This window comes from Apodemus sylvaticus, chromosome 1, assembly GCF_947179515.1.
Source record: "Apodemus sylvaticus chromosome 1, mApoSyl1.1, whole genome shotgun sequence".
In the NCBI taxonomy this organism is placed as follows: domain Eukaryota; kingdom Metazoa; phylum Chordata; class Mammalia; order Rodentia; family Muridae; genus Apodemus; species Apodemus sylvaticus.
The window spans coordinates 102,243,025-102,260,992 of NC_067472.1; the positions used below are offsets into that span (position 1 = coordinate 102,243,025).

At 36.1% G+C, this 17,968-nt stretch overlaps 2 protein-coding genes across 2 annotated transcripts; both read left to right on the forward strand.

Annotated features, from left to right (window-relative positions):
- The first annotated feature begins 2,978 nt into the window (after window positions 1-2,978).
- Window positions 2,979-3,929, forward strand: LOC127680821 (olfactory receptor 52A5-like). Its single transcript, XM_052176536.1, has one exon. It carries the CDS (start codon window positions 2,979-2,981, stop codon window positions 3,927-3,929), a length of 951 nt encoding a protein of 316 aa, XP_052032496.1.
- Window positions 3,930-13,681: 9,752 nt separating this feature from the next.
- Window positions 13,682-14,641, forward strand: LOC127680826 (olfactory receptor 51G2-like). The gene has a single exon (XM_052176551.1). It carries the CDS (start codon window positions 13,682-13,684, stop codon window positions 14,639-14,641), a length of 960 nt encoding a protein of 319 aa, XP_052032511.1.
- The last annotated feature ends 3,327 nt before the right edge of the window (window positions 14,642-17,968 follow it).

Below are 17,968 nucleotides of genomic sequence, written 5' to 3' on the forward strand. Positions count from 1 at the left end.
AGAATTGTGAGAAATTATAGGGTCACCAGGGCCACTAATTCTGCAAATATCTGCTATTTACTGATGCAGCAATGTGTTTTCTTTTTTGTTTTTCTTTTCTTTTCTTTTTTCTTTCTTTCTTTTTTTTTTTTTTTTTTTTTTTTTTTTTTTTTTTTTTTGAGATCGGGTTTTTCTGTATAGCCCTGGTTGTCCTGGAACTCACTTTGTAGACCAGGCTGGCCTCAAACTCAGAAATCCGCCTGCCTCTGCCTCCCAAGTGCTGGGATTAAAAGCGTGCGCCACCACCGCCCGGCTAGCAATGTGTTTTAAAATCATTTCTATTTGTGACCTTTTTCAATGTGTTTGTAGATGCTATTCATATTTTACCTATGTTACAAATGAATAACTTAATTTATTAACTAGATCCAGAGCTTGAAGAATAAGGAGCAGTTTAGGTAGTCTTGCCCAGCTACATATTTTAAGCAGTTCACTCTTCACCTTATGGGAAATGACTGTGATGGGAATGTGGATTTAAAATGTTCATGGGAAATAAAGAGGTAATTTGAAGCCAATTATAAAGAATATCCACTTGACTTGAGAGCTGTTCTCCAAGGCGGAAGACTGCACCAGAAAATAACAAAAGTTTACTGATATTGGCAGATATCACATGGTGAACATCAGAGGGGTATTTTAGGGGAAGGGGATCCTTGAGATAGTAGGGAATGAAGCTTAGGCTTCATAGGAGTTTGAATTTTGATTCTTAAATTCTTACTATCTTGGGCCCTGGAAAATACAGACTTAGGACAGGAGCTCTAAGTGATCCTGCTTTTTGGTGTATTTCTACATTAAAGAGCCAAATTGCTGTAGGGTGTGTACTGGTTCAGCTGTATCAATGGGTATCAACCAAAGAAAGACTTTTCTTTCTTCTTGTGTAACTTGTAGCCACACAGTTATTTCCAGACTGCCCTTTTTCATCTTGTCTAGTCACTCTTAACTTTTACATTGTTACATCACATCTTTGTGTGAATAAACCACTGTCAAGTTTTATTTCCATTGATACCACATTGTAGCTATGTATACTGGCTCACCTGTAGGCTAGTGCTTGACAGAGACAGGAAGGTTAATCCAATTTCTGATCAGTTCTATTTGCATAGTCAGTTTTAGACTAGCAGTAGTTATAGAGATGGACACTGTGACTTGCCCCTCACTCTCCTCACTCCCACATATCAGAGAGAATTGGTGCTAATACCACAATCCAAATAAAGAAAACAATTAAAATATTCATAATTTATGCAGAGTAATAATATTTAAAAAATCTTTAATGGACTGTAGATGCTATTATTTGAATTCCAAACAACAAAGATAACATTGATCTTTATAAAGGTAGAATAAATGAACTTTTATTTTTCCCCAAATATTTCAAAGAATATTTGGATTTTATGGAGAATGCCTGTTAATAAAATTGGTAGTATATAAAATTATAATTTATGTATATTAACACTGCCTTCTTCAAGAAGGAAGACAGTTTAAAACACTGTGATTTAAAGAAAAATTCTCTGTAAGAAAATTCAGAAAGAAGAGTCTCTGAGAGTTAGATGGGGCTGAAAGAAGGAATGCAGACTGTTCTTTTTTGTCTGAGCCGAGAGGAGGCCCCTTTCTCTCCTCAGAGATAAATTATATTTATAATGCGAGAAAAGAGCAACAGCTAACATATTTGCAGAATGGAAGGTAAAGCACATTTTCATGTCTTTTTATTGAATTGCTGTTTTAATCCATCCTCATAGCATTGAATACTTAAAACCATCTCAGGGAACAAGTGTGTGAACTGCTGAAAGGAAATAAACATCCTTTCTAAATCATTTATTATGTTACATCTTCTGGAGTGGAAACACTTCTTGAAGGAATTATAGATACAGGTTTCAAGTAACCATGAGGCAAGACACACACATTCATGGACCACTGGATACATGACAAGGCAAAGATTTTCTGCACAGAAGCATGCCTTTAAGCCTGACAAATGTCCTAAGTGAGAATGATAAAAGAAGAGGAGAATAAGGGGCAAAGAACTTGTATGAAAAGTGTCTCCCAGAAAATAGTGTAAGGGCCAAAACAAAAATGTTACCACCATAGAAATATTTTTCCACTGTAGAAAAATGATACATTAAAACATTAAAAATTCCTCTCCATAGAGCTTTCAGTATTAGTCAGTCACCTAGGCAAAAATGCATGGTAGCTTTAGGTAGGTGAATTAGTTATTTATAAAGAAGACTGGATAGCAGAGGCTGCAGGTGGGGACTTGTTAAATATAAATGATGGGCAAATGCAGAAAAGAGAAGATAAGAACCACCTGTGGCCAAAACGGAAAAGACCAATGGGTAAAAGAGTAACTGATAGGTTCTTGGACAATAGGCAGTAGAAGTATAAAATAAACAGTTGGGTTTGAGGAAAAAAAAATGAATGTCTAAAAAAATAACTTGCATACAATCTGGTAGATTCTTATGGAGGAGGATCAGACTATTAAAAGACCCACAACACCAGTTACAGAATGAGAGACATAGAAGATCTTCCTGACAAACCTGCCCTGAGAGAACTGAATAATCTCCCATGCTGGGGGATGATTCATATCTAGATACAGGTAAATTCAAGATCTTATGCTATCTTCATTCTGTGAATTCCAGTTGCAAAAACACAAGAGCGCATAGAGGACAAGAATCAAATGAAAGGCATTTTTGATCAAATGCTTTTGGTCTTGGAGTAGAAGCAAGCTATCTACTGAATTTAACTTACAGAAATGATTCTGGTAAGGACAAAATGTGACTGATATTTAAATCCTTTTGGGGAAGAGAATGGCTGGGGTTGAAGAAAAGATGTTATGTTCATTACTTACATACAGTTTATTGTGCTAATGAATTAATTTCTCTTAAATTTAACACATCTAGTCTTAGCATGGAGCAGAAGTTGAAGCAGCAATACTGCAACAAATTTCTACTGAGCTCACCATGATCAAGTTCAATGGCTCAGTCTTCATGCCTTCTGTGCTAACACTAGTGGGGATCCCTGGCCTGGAGTCAGTGCAATGCTGGATTGGCATTCCATTCTGTGTCATGTACATCATTGCTTTGATTGGGAACTCCCTAATTTTAGTTATAATTAAAAGTGAGAAGAGCCTCCACATACCCATGTATATTTTCTTGGCCATTTTGGCAGTCACAGACATTGCCCTTAGCACATGCATTCTTCCCAAAATGTTGGGCATCTTCTGGTTTCACATGCCACGGATTTCCTTTGATGCTTGCCTGCTGCAGATGGAACTCATTCACTCATTCCAGGCCACAGAATCAGGCATCCTCCTGGCCATGGCTCTGGATCGTTATGTGGCCATCTGCAACCCCCTGAGACATGCTACTATCTTCTCTCCACAGCTCATGACTTGCCTTGGAGCTGGTGTCCTACTCAGGTCTCTCATCCTCACATTCCCAATGATATTGCTCATCAAATGTCGCCTTAAGTACTACAGAACTACTGTTGTCTCCCACTCTTACTGTGAACACATGGCCATTGTGAAATTGGCAGCTCAAGATATCAGGATCAACAAGATATGTGGTCTCCTTGTTGCCTTTGCCATCTTAGGGTTTGACATAGTCTTCATTACCTTCTCCTATGTGCGAATCTTCATCACCGTCTTCCAGCTGCCCCAGAAGGAGGCTCGACTCAAAGCCTTCAATACCTGCATTGCTCACATCTGTGTCTTCCTACAGTTCTACCTTCTGGGATTCTTCTCTTTCTTCACACACAGGTTTGGAGCTCACATACCCCCCTATGTGCACATCCTTTTGTCAGATCTTTACCTGTTAGTCCCACCTTTTCTGAATCCCATTGTCTATGGTGTTAAAACTAAACAAATCCGTGACCAAGTCCTGAAAATGCTTTTCTCCAAGAAACCTCTGTGAACATTAGTGACTCCCTCCATTCCTATGTTGTGTGGTTTCTAATTAGAACTTGAATTAAACTCTAAATCTTCTACAGATAGGAAAATGTGTGATAGCATGTGAGTTTCATGTACTTAACATTTATGAAAGTGTAGGGTAAATAAAAAAAAAAACCTTGTTTATCTCTGTTTTAATTTCAAATTGTTTAACACACTTTTCTCCTTTGGAACTATGATTATCGTCTTGTATTTTCTTTCCTGACACTGTGTAATCATATTTAAAAACAAAATTCAAAATTAGCATTTCCTCAGGTAAATTTCAGAACAAGTGCTGTGAATCACCATTCTGAAATTTCTCACTCAACACATACTCATAATTTTGGTTATGTTTTACTTTTTGGTATTTCCTTCTAAACTGTATTATGGAATGGCTAATCAATTATACATACTTTTATGAATAAAGATATAGTGATAATATAAGAAAGAATTCACAAAAACTTATTTAGTGCAATTCAAAACCCACTAAAGATTCCAAGAATCATGAATAGAGAAATTCCAATGAATGAGTAAAGTAATTAGCATATTCTCAAATAAACTTTTAGAAAACTGAAGCAATAATATAATCATATACATCAATTAGACCCTGGTATGTAATTATTATAATGTACTTTTGAGTTTACCTTATTCTCTACTAAAATTAGAGGTTTAAGAGTAACTGAATACTGAGGTATAACTTCTGTATTTAAAATTTGCCTACCCACCTTTATGTCATAAATTTTAGGACATGCTGTCTGGATCTTATTAGAACACAAATAAATTTGCATGTATGGATATTAATGAAATATACGCATCAATAATACAGAAAAATTTATACATTCAGGAGTTTATTGCACTATTATTAAGTCAAAGGAAACACTTATATCTGAAAGGATATGTATGTCTATTATTCTGAGGTTTATAAGAGCCACACAAGCTATGAGCAGAGACTCTGCATTTATCTTTACATTTTTCACATCTTCTTTATATCTTCATAAAAAAGTAATTTTTCCTGATGTAATTGCTGACACAGAGGCTTACTGCTGAAAAAGCTCACCCTTTCTAGTTCTTTTTTCAAATCTGGCTGGTTGCTTCAACTGATCTGTTAAGACTCAAATGCCTCTCCAATCTAACTGATTTCATATGGCTTCTCTTGGCTTCTCATTGAGTTGCTCTGCTTGGCCTCAATCTAATTCTGAAAAGTAGTTTTAATCTTCTGGATCTTTTTTGTTCTCTGACTTCAACCACTTCTGCTGATCTTCATGAACTCAAGTATGAACTCAACTCCACTGCACTGCACTCCCCTCACTGACTCTCAAATCACTCTCTCTCCCTGATCTGTTCTTAAAATGCTTTGCTTTCCTGTGCTGTTCTTGTGAGACTTGGACACATCCTATCTCTGACGCATGATGTCAAACCTTTCTCTGATTTGCCATTTTGTCTGCCCCTCAATTAGATATTACTTTCAAACATGGCTGCTTTCTTCTATAAACTAATTTTACATTAAAGGCCCATTCTTAGTGTGTCTGTAATCTATCCAGAGGGACTTAATGTGTGTGGCATGTCTGCATTCTTGCCAGATCACGCAGACCAAAGTCTTTGACTGTGATCCCTTGTCAGAGCAGCCATGTTGCTGGATTAAAATTCTTAAAATTTCTCTATATCTTCAATTTATTATTTGTTATTATCTATGAATATCATGTCTAAATTTCAACAAAAGAAAAAGTCTTAGAAATAGTAAGTTGATTATAAGCACTAAAAACATTGTAGATGGAAAGTCATATGGATTCCTTATTTTGGATAAACAAGTGTTTTAATAAATAAGAGAAAAAGACAGAGATACAGAAAGAGACAGAGACATATAGACACGTACACAGAGACTGATAGAAATAAACAGACATATACAGAGAGAATTATTCAATATGTAGATTTAAACATTAATTTTTGAGAAGAAAGGGTTTTTCTTTTTTAAATTTAATTTAAATGTTTTTTTTTACACATATTTACTTGACATCCCACTCACTCCTCATCCTGGTCCTCCTATAATTCTTCCTCCATTACCCTTTCCCTTCCCCTCTGAGTGGGTGGGTTCCCTCTGGGTATCCCTTGCACCCTAACACTTCAAGTCTCCATGAGGCTAGGCACTTCCTCTTCCACTGAGGCCAGACAAGGCATCCCAGATAGAAGAACATATCCCACATACAGGCAACAGCTTTTGGGATTGCCCCCGCTTCAATTGTTTAGGACCCCAAACTGCATATATGCTACATATGTGTGGGGAGGCCTAGTTCCTGCCTATGTATGTTCTTTGGCTGGTTGTTCAGACTCCGGGAGCCACAAGAGTAGAGGCTAGTTGACTCTGTTGATCTTCCTGTGGAGTTCCTATCTTTTTGGGGTCCTGCATTCCTTCCTCTCATTCTCCCATAAGAGTCTCCAAGCTCCATTCACTGTTTGGCTGTGGGTGTCTCTATCTGTCTGAGTTAGCTGCTGGGTGAAGCCTCTCAGAGGACAACACGCTCCTGTCGGCAAGCATAAGAGAATATCATTAATAGTGTTAGGGATTGGTGTTTGCCCATGGGATGGATTCAGGATCACGTGTGGGGAAGGACAGGAGAGATGGCTACATAGCCATGAAAATGACGAATTTTTCAAAGAAACAAATAGAAACAAATTATTAAGTGTTTTCAAAATAAAATTTAGTAGCTCAGCAGAAATGGCTCAATAGCTTAGCCTTTATTACTCAAGTCCAGAATTCAGATTCCCAGAAACCCTTGTGAAATGCCGGGTGAGCATGGCAGACTGCCTGTAACTCTCTCTTGAAGATGACAACAGGGCTTACCCAGAGCATGTTGGCTAAGAAAGATAAGCCATGCAGGTGGCGTCGACTTACCCTGTTTCAGTGAGAAAGGTAGCAGAGGAACTAAGAATGAGTTTTGACCTCAAAGTCAGGCCTTCATCTTGCATACATTTTCACATTTGCCCACATATTTAAGAATTTGCAAAGCCACTCCCATACATCCACCACATACATAAAATATGAAAAAACAATAAACATGAAATATATTTATTATATAATAAATAAAACAGCCATAAAGACAGAACACAATGTTTCGGTTTTGGTAGACAATAAAAAATAAAGAAGTTGAATGAGATAGTAGAAGTGAGTAACTGAACAACTCATTTTAATACTGAATTGGATAAATGTGTTTGTGACATGTATTTCAGAGCAATTAAGCAATATGAAATCAACTTAAAATAAACATGATGAAGACAGAAATCTCATCATAGATATAAATTAATATATAATATAGATTAGATATTCCTAAATATAGAACCAATGATAAGACATGAATTAAACAACCTTAATTTTTAGGTAGTAGATATAAAAATATACTAAGCACACAAATTAATTTAGACTAGCATTTGTTGTTAACATAAGCAACTGAAAATGGAAAAACCTAACCTAATTGTAGCAGGAAAAAGTTAATGTCATTTATCTTTATGATATCAGGGATTCACGCATTATAATCTTAATAAGAGAAGTAATAAACAATAAAAACATTAAAGTGCAATTTCTAGTTGTACTTTGATAGTGGTGATTAAGTCATTTGTGGGTATAATTAAGCATGATTGCATGGATAGTTTAGCAAGAATTTCCTGTGTCTTAAGTGGGTTTGGTAAAGGAAAGCTATTGAGGGAGCAGACAATTCAAAGGGAATAGTCCTCTTACATGACTTGTGTGAGTTTAGTCTTTGATGTAGGTGATTTGAGACAGGAAAGTAATACAGCCTTTTATCATTATTTCAGGTATGTAATTCATAATAGGGAAAGGTCAGAAAACCCAAAGAAACAGTCATGAAAATATTACTAACTATTTTATAGGCGAAGCACTACCGACTCTTGAGAGTTCCTGCAATGCTCCTGTTATTACCATAAGTGTCTCATTTTCCCCAATGGCAAGCTTCACTGAAACATTGAATACAATTGCATGCTTTCTTCTTCTTTTTCTCTTTATTTACATGTGTGAAGTGCTAGTTCTACATTGCTGTTTTGATTGTTCAACATTTTGTGCAAATTGCATCACACAATATATAATTTGTATAGTGGAAAAAAGTGGGTTTTCCTCTTCTAATTTTCTCTCCTGAATAAGAGGTTACAGAAATACACACCACAGCTCACTTACTATCCTATGTTGATGTGCGCTAAAAGTTGTGAACTTGGTGTGATCAATACTTCTACATGTGTCCTCATTCACTCAGAATATTGATTTCTATGTCTAATCAAATTATCAAATCACGGGCCACCAAAATTCTCCAACATTTGTAGATGTTTTAAGTATTTAACATACACCTCTATCAACTAAAATCATCAGCAAGACACCAGGTGCTTGCATTGGTTGATGTCTTTACTAATGCTTGAAGGTATACCTTGTTATTTTGATCAGGTAGTTCATAAATAATGTGGGAATTCTGTTATCTTATTCAGCACTTCAATGAAATCAGAAATATTTAATTCTCCATATATATATTTCAATTGGCTAGTATTTTTTTTTTTACAATTAAAGACTATTCCTCATTGATCACTTGGTCATCTGTACTAGTTTCTACTAACACATATATTGAGTGATCCTTTCTTACCTTGTATATATTGTGAATGTGTTTAACTTTTCAGAAAAATGCCTAATGCATATTTTAACAGCAATTATCTTTATTTTGAAAGACCTAGTATTATCTAACTCTAAATAGAGCCTTGCATTTTCATACCTGTCCAAAATAGGCCTAATGTTTGTTTTTAATACATTCTCCATCAGTATTCTTTTTTCTGCACCCATTGAGAATGAGGGCAGGAAAAATGAGCACAGAACTGTATGTCCTCTAACTTTACATAAGACCAGTAAAATATAATACTTCACAGATTGAAGAGTTCCAGTTTCCAATGAATAAACACTATACTATCCTGGGTGACAGCTGGTAATCGTTGGTCCAAGATAGTTTTCCCTAGCTTGGTGACATAGGTCTTGTACAGCAGCAGGTAAGCTAGGGCTCTGTGTGCTTGGTCCCGTGTCAGTGTTCCATTGCATTTGATGGGCTCTGGACTCAGGTGACATATATGATGTCACCTTGTCCATCAAGCTTGCTTTGTTGCTTCCCATGATGCTGCCCCATTCTATTTCTCCCCTAAACACAAACATTACAGTACAGAGAAATCATTGTCTTTTTTTTTTTTTTAAAGTAGCTATCTTTAAGATTCTTCTCAGCCATCCGAAGTTCTTCGGGTGAAAATTCTTTTTTTATCTCTGTACTCCATTTTAAATAGGGGTATTTGGCTTTCTGGGGTCTAACTTCTTGAGTTCTTTGTATATATTGGATATTAGCCCTCTATCTTTTGTAGGGTTGGTGGAGATATTTTCCCAATTTGTTGGTTGCCAATTTGTCCTTTTGATGGTGTCCTTTGCCTTACAGAAACTTTGTAATTTTATGAGGTCCCATTTTTCTATTCTTGATCTTAGAGCATATGCTATTGGTGTTCTGTTCAGGAACTTTCGCACTATACTGATGTCTTCAAAAGTCTTTCCCAGTTTCTTTTCTATTAGTTTTAGAGTGTCTGCCTTTATGTGGAGGTCTTTGATCCATTTGGAATTGAGCTTAGTACAAGGAGATAAGAATGGATCAATTCGCATTCTTCTGCATACTGACCTCCAGTTGAACCAGCACCATTTGTTGAAAAGGCTATCTTTTTTCCACTGGATGTTTTCAGCTCCTTTGTCAAGCTTCAAGTGGCCATAGGTGTGTGGGTTCATTTCTGGATCTTTAATCCTATTCCATTGATCCGCCTGCCTGTCATTGTACCAATACCATGCAGTTTTTAACACTATTGCTCTGTAGTATTGCTTGAGGTCTGGGATACTGATTACCCCAGAATTTCTTTTGTTGTTGAGAATAGTTTTAGCTATCCTGGGTTTTTTGTTATTCCAGATGAATTTGAGAATTGCTCTTTCTAATTCTATGAAGAACTAAATTGGGATTTTGATGGGTTGAATCTGTATATTGCTTTTGGAAAAATGGCCATTTTAACTACATTAATCCTGCCAATCCATGAGCATGGGAAATTTTCTGAGGTCGTCTCCATTTCCTTCTTCATAGTCTTGAAGTTCTTGTCATACAGATCTTTCACTTGTTTGGTCAGAGTCACACCAAGGTACTTTATACTGTTTATTGTGAAAGGTGTCATTTCCCTAATTTCTTTCTCAGCCTGCTTATCCTTTGAGTATAGAAAGGTTACTGATTTGCTTGAGTTGATTTTATAACATGCCACTTTGCTGAAGTTGTTTATCAGCTGTAAGAGTTCTCTAGTGGAGTTTATTGGGTCACTTAGGTAGACTATCATATCATCTGCAAATAGTGATAGTTTGACTTCTTCCTTTCCAATTTGTATCCCTTTGACCACCTTATGTTGTCTAATTGCTCTAACTAGTACCTCAAGTACTATATTGAAAAGATATGGAGAGAGGGGTCAGCCTTGTCTATTCCCTGATTTCAGTGGGATTGCTTCAACTTTCTCTCCATTTAGTTTGATGTTGGCTATTGGTTTGCTGTATATCGCTTTTACTATGTTTAGGTATTGGCCTTGAATTTCTGTTCTTTCTAAGACTTTTAGCATGAAAGGATGCTGAATTGTGTCAAGTGCTTTTTCAGCATCTAATGAAATGACCATGTGTTTTTTCTTTGAGTTTGTTTATGTAGTGGATTGCACTGATGGATTTCCTTAAATTGAACCATCCCTGCATCCCTGGAATGAAGCCTACTTGATCATGGTAGATTATCGTTTTGATGTGTTTACAGGACATACATACATATATATGTCTATTTATGTGTCTGTAGATGTATGTATGCATGTATGTATGTATATATGTATGTATGTATGTATGTATGTATGTATGTATGTATCTATCTATCTATCTATCTATCTATCTATCTATCTATCTCTATGTATTTCTACATGAAAACATGCTTGTCATTGCTTGTCCTGATGGGTGTAGCAAAGTAAGACTATATAAGAAGTCAGAAAGATTCCATGTGGAAAAGGTTACCTAATATAACCATTTCTTCTTTGGAGGGAAATGAAGACATCGTGAGGCAACGTGTGGAGTGGATAGGGTCTCAGAACATTAAGTGCTTCAATATATGTTCTTCTGTGCTCTCTCTGTTTTTCCATCTCTGACTCTAGAGATCAACATATTCCATTATGGTCAACTATATAGTGATAAATTTCAGAATTGAAACAATCATGCTGTTCACAGGTGTATCTCTTTTTATTCGGTGTGGTCTTGTTACTGTCCTACTGTTCCACTGTAAGTAGACACCACTATATTCTCTCATCTAGTGAGACATTCAAAGTTGAACTTAAGGGCTAAGATTATCAGACAATTTGGTAGAGATAGGATAAATAACTGCTATTTCTTCTTTCATAATATATTCATGAATAAGTTAATCATTGAGTGAATGTTTTATGTAATGTTAGATTAAATCGACTTGATCTATTTTCTTGGTTAGAGATAGGTAGAATATTAAGAAAAGTGTCATGTTGGAAAATCAGATTTCAGTCATGAAATTGACTTTATTGCAAAATGATTTTGCAGAAGGCCTTCCAAGTAAATGAATCATATTATATCTGTTATCATATAGAATCAAATTTAGGTACCTATAGCTCTCAGATGTAGACTCTGCTTTTCCATAATCTAGGCCCCATCTGAAACTTTTCACTGTTCTCATATTTTCAGTGTAAACCCTTTTCTCATTACAGGTTGCATCATATCAGCTTTTCAAGACACAGAGACAACACATATTTAAGAATCTCTAGAGAATTCATTATCCACTATACTGAAATTGTGACATCCTGCCATGATCTGGTTGGTAGTAGTGCAGAAAAGAATGAGAAATTGAAATGTTGGCACTGACAGGGTTACAGCTTCTCTCATGCTTATATGCTGATTCCTCTCTAAGGACTTCAGGGAGCCTTATTAATTCAGCCTGCTTCTGTTCAGAATTAGAATGGTCTTTTATAGGGGAAGAACTCCTCTACAAAGTATGTGAGATTGAGAGAAAGATAAATGGGGGGATATAAGAATACACAGGAAGGATGCTAAGAAGCAAAAGGGAGGAGGGGGGAAGGCATCAAAAAATAAAGACAAGAGGGCCAAGAGGAAATATTAGATATTATTTTAGCGATTCTCTCTCTCCCTCTCTCTGTTTGTTTCACTGTTGTCCCATTGTCTCAGTGTAACCAATTTCTCATTCCAGGTTGCATCACATTAGTATTTTTCTTTTTTCAGACACAAAGGCAACAAATATTTAAAAATCTCTCTCCTTGTCTCTCTTTCTGACATTCTCTTTCTCTCTCTCTCTCTCTCTCTCTCTCTCTCTCTCTCTCTCTCTCTCTCTGCATGTGTGTGTGTGTGTGTGTGTCTGTCTTTCTGTCTGTCTGTCTCCCTGTATTCATTTTTGTACATCAAATTTGAAATAGAAAAATTCAGAAAATCAGGATGCCCCATATTTTCCCTTCAGGTAACATCTGTTCATATACTTGATTACAGTGAGGCAAAGGGTTATTTCAAATGTAACTTCCGCAGACAACTTTAAAACTCCCACTCCAACTCAAATAAGAGTAACATTTAAATATGTTTTGTTTCTCAAGTCTCAAATCCACTTTGGAATTTCCCTAGACTTTCAAATTTAAAAAGCAACAATAGCGACTCCTTCTCCTCTTTCTCCTCCTTCTCCTTCTTTTCCTTAGGAAAATGCTGAAAACGATGCCATGCCCACATAGGTGAGTTACTCGGTCAGAATCAATAGAAATCGGACTGTCAAAATAAATGAAGCAGGACGAAGGGTTATAAGATAAAAGGAGTAGCAGACTCTAGCAAATGTGTAAAATTGGGAATATAAGAATACTAATGTGGCTTTACATGCTCATAGTTTGCTAAAGTTTCTAGGATTTCATTTGCACCCTACCTGGAAAAGTTTTCCATTTCAGAATTGATACTGGATTGAATACAAAGCACATCATGTAGTCCATAGTACTGGAGGAGCATGGTGGTAGAGAAAAAGATTAAAAGGTGATTTATATTTTGATATATTGGGACATCACTATGTGACAAAGAGATGAAACTGATACATCCTCTATGTGTGTGTGTGTGTGTGTGTGTGTGTGTGTGTGTGTTGGGTTACTATACAGAGTGATGAATTTGATCAAGGAACTTCATACTTATGTATCATTAAACTTTTCTGTCATTCATTTTCCTACTCAATCTCTTTTCCCCGGTCAGTATTTCCAAGTTGATTCACACTCTTTCTCAGGTAATCCCAACATCTGTTGTCATCTTGTTGTATTCTGCTGCTGCTCTTTCAAGTCCCCTCTTAAGATCTCTTCTTTCACCCTCAAGATCAGAGAGAGCTTTAATGGGCTTGCATTTGGGAATCTGAATGGAAGGACTTGATGGCAGTAAAGTAGGTAATGTACTTTGATGTTAACTAACAATGAAATGGAGATGATGAGGTAGAAATGAAAACTGGATTGCGGAGTGAATATATAAAAGCACTGAAGACTTTTTTTTAATTATTGCTGTTCTTATCCTTTGCTGTTCTCTCCCTCTATCTCCTACACAGATCCTGGCCTTGTCAATGCCTCCCACATTAGAGAATAACCCTGGGATTGAATTGCACTCTAACAGTCAGCCCAATGGCAACGTCAAACTCCAGTACCATTGTGTCTTCTACGTTCTACCTCACAGGCATCCCTGGCTATGAGGAATTTCACCACTGGATTTCCATTCCATTTTGTTTCCTTTACCTTGTTGGAATAACAGGCAACTGTATGATCCTGCACATTGTGCGGACAGACCCCAGACTCCATGAGCCCATGTATTACTTCCTGGCTATGCTTTCCCTCACTGACATGGCCATGTCCCTGCCCACCATGATTTCACTTTTTAGGGTGTTGTGGTCTATTTCACAAGAGATCCAGTTCAATATTTGCGTGGTCCAAATGTTTCTGATTCATACTTTTTCCTTCACTGAATCATCTGTGCTCTTGGCCATGGCCCTTGACCGTTACGTGGCTATCTGCCACCCCCTGCGATATGCTACCATTCTCACGCCAAAACTTATTGCCAAGATTGGAACTGCTGCTCTGCTCAGAAGTTCTATTTTGATAATTCCACTTATGGCCCGTCTAGCCTTCTTTCCCTTCTGTTCCTCCCATGTTCTTTCTCATTCCTATTGTTTGCACCAGGACATGATCCGCCTGGCTTGTGCTGACATCAGATTCAATGTCATATATGGCCTAGTCCTCATTATTTTGTTGTGGGGCATGGACTCCCTGGGCATTTTTGTATCTTATGTCTTAATCCTTCGCTCAGTGTTAAAAATTGCATCCCGTGAGGGTAGGCTTAAGGCACTCAACACATGTGCGTCCCATATTTGTGCTGTGCTCATTCTATATGTGCCCATGATAGGGCTGTCTATTGTTCATCGTTTTGCCAAACATTCCTCTCCCCTCATTCACATCTTCATGGCACATATCTACTTATTGGTTCCACCAGTGCTTAACCCAATTATCTACAGTGTGAAGACCAAACAGATACGCCAAGGAATCCTCCATTTGATTTGTTCTCCAAAAATCAGTTCTATTACAATGTAGGCATATCACCAAGACAGACAGGCATCAGCGCTTGCAATGTGAATCATGAAAAATTGTTTGCTCCAGCTGTATTGCATGTAGAGCTGTCAACAAAAGCAGAAACAAGTCAACAAATAATCACAGGAAGAAACATTCCCTGTCCAATGTGTTTGGAAAGCCAGTCTCCACATATACTTCATAAATCTTCTTCAGTTATGGATATGTTAGAGATATGGATATGGATATATTGGTAATCATTGCTAATTATTCTTTCCCACTTCCATCCTCAAACTTTATTGCAAATGATTTATCTATAAACATAGTGACCTGACATTCCTTTGCCTCTTGATATATCATTCTTCTGTAATTATTATGTGTATGAATGTGCTGAAAGTTAGTGAATTCTTATCTAGAAATGAGTATTACTGTAGCTAAGAGTAGACATTAATCAATACTCATGGAATTAAAATGTTTACTTACATGGCTCTTTCATACTAAAGATTTAGTTTCCTAAGGAACAGAAATGGCAGCCTTGAATTTTTGTTGTTTACCTTTGTTTTTTGTTTTCTTTTATTTTTGTAATGCTTGAGACCAAGCCTAGGCCATGGTACATGCAAAGAAATGCTATTAACTGCAAGCTAACTCACTAGCCTAATAAGTTCAATTTTAAAGAAAGCTGAGAGGGAATTTTGACAATTTTCTAATTATTATGTGATCATGTGAAACTAATATTATCCATTGAATTAAATATGTCCTAATCATAATTTAGAGTAACTATTACCACAAATATAAGTTCTTACAAGGTTTGTTATCACGAAACAGGTGACATAGGTCTTTAAATATTCATCTAGACCTCTCCCCAATGTTCAAAGCCAATAAGTTTTATAAACTTTTTGAAGTTGTCAAGTCTGTGTCAAGTATGTGTATGTTCATGCATACAGTAGGATAATAATACTTTCATGGTTAATTGGGATTTCTTACATCCTGTGTTTACACTAGCAAAAAGAGGCATACAATCAAGCAAACAACCAGATAGAAAGATAAGTTAAAACTCATGTCCTAAGAACCAAAATTCATAATATGATAGATGTGAATAAAAATATATAATATATTTTCATATACATTTTTTCTAGCTATTAAATAGGAATTGATGCAACTAGACTGTGCTTGTTAATGAGGACTTAAAGTTCCTGTATGTAAAATGATTGTGAAATAAATTAGTACTTGAAAAAAAATGACTCATTTGAATATTCATTTTAGTATCTATAGTTGTCAAGAAGACACATTTTATATAAGACCTATTTTAATAATTTAAATTTAAAATCTTCAAATATTAAGCACCTAATATCACCCAGAAAAAACCACAATCTTTTGTTTGTACCTTGATTTTGGTTTGATTGCATCTATTTACCCTATTTATTCTTATCTTGGTCTTGTTTACTACCCAATCATGCAACGCACTGATGTTGACAACTGGAATATAAAATAAAGCAAGAGATATAAAGATCAAAATGTAATGATTCACTTTACTTTATGATACATCTTTAAAATCAAATTGATTTCATGAAGATATTTAAAAACTTTGATGTCTATGAATGCCTGCCTGCATGCATGCATATGCACCTCATAAAAGGCTTGTGACCACTGAGGCTAGAAGAGGGCATAGAATTCTCTGAAAATGGATTTATAGATAGTTTGAGCCACCATCTGCATTCAGGAAATCAAACGTGGTCCTCTGCAGAACAGTAAGTACTCTTAACTGCTGAGCCTCGGCTCCTTTAGGGATATTATTTACAAAGAATATGATTCATACATATATATAATATATATATATACATATATATAATATATATATATACATATATATATAATCAATAATATTTTATAATAATCATTATAAAAGTAATGCCTTCAAAGGCAAACTTATTTTTAAATTGTGTATGTTGAGCACACAGAATGCAGGGAGAAGAAGCAAGATATGCCAGTACACATGGAAATTTCTTAACAGTAGCATGTTAAAGATCAATGTAACAACAAATACAAACATTAAAATGCTCTGAGTTTCAAAATCTTGATGGACTTATTATTTTCTTTCATGGACACTAGAACTGAATGTTTCTAGTCCCGTAAAAAGTCTTGGATATCCTGTTAATTTTAAGATGTATATTTTTACTAATCTTATCTTTTGGTATTCATATATTATTGTATATAGTTTAAATCTTTAATTTACACTCTGCTACAGCTGAACTGCATGGAACTATCTCTAGTGAGTATACACTGTGAAATGGAAATATATTAGTTCAATTTTTAAATCAGCATTGGGAAATCTACAGGGCCACATGTGTCCTTTTATGTCCAGATGTTTGCACACAACTGTAACTGATCTTTTTTCATGTTTTTAGACATGAGATCTTTCTGTCTTCCAAAGAGCAGTGACACAACTCATCATTATAACTAACTGCAGAGTTCTATTATTACCAAGTTTTCTACCAAGGACTTGATATTCCAAAGTCACAGCTCTTTTATATTTCAACCATTCCCAGGTCGATGGCTTGAAGTCAACATCTCAGCAATCTTCTCAGATTTATGTAGAATACAATTTATTTTAGTTATTATGTGAGGTACACACATGGCAATGTAGTTGAAAGACAAGTGAGAAAAATATATTTGTAGATAAAAATTACCACTATGTCCTTTAAGTATTCATCAAACTTAAGAAACTCATCTAATAAAATTATTAATTAATTCTTTGTGGTAGAGCTCAATAGCTCATTTAGCACTATCAGATTTATTAAAAATATGGAGACCTTAAAGACTAAGAGCTTGTGTTTGAAAATGCCACTTATAATAATAGCAACCACTGACTAGGTGCTTTCTTCCTGTTCTATGCCCCACAAAACATTTTATAACATGAAACTCAGTAGGGGTTTGAAAAAAAATGTCATGTTTCCTCAGTTCATTATTATTATTATTTATTATCTTTAATCTTTCCTCACAGTCCAGTCATTATCACCAATCCTATTCCACCCTCCAACAGTTCCCTATCCCATCCTTCTCCCCTGTTTCCAAGAGGATGTTCCCATACCCCCTATATCCCCCATATCCCGCCAGACCTCCACTCCCTGGAGTCCCAAGTCTCTCAAGGTGTAGGTGCATCTTCTCTCACTGAGGGCAGATGAGGCAGTCTTCTCTGTACATATGTTGGAAGCTTTGGACCAGCCAGTGTATACTGCCTGGTTGGTGACTCAGAGTCTGAGAGATCTCAGGGGTTCGGGTTCATTGAGACTGCTGGTCTTCTCATGGGGTCACCCTCCACCTCAGCTTCTTCCAGCCTTTCCAAAATTCAAC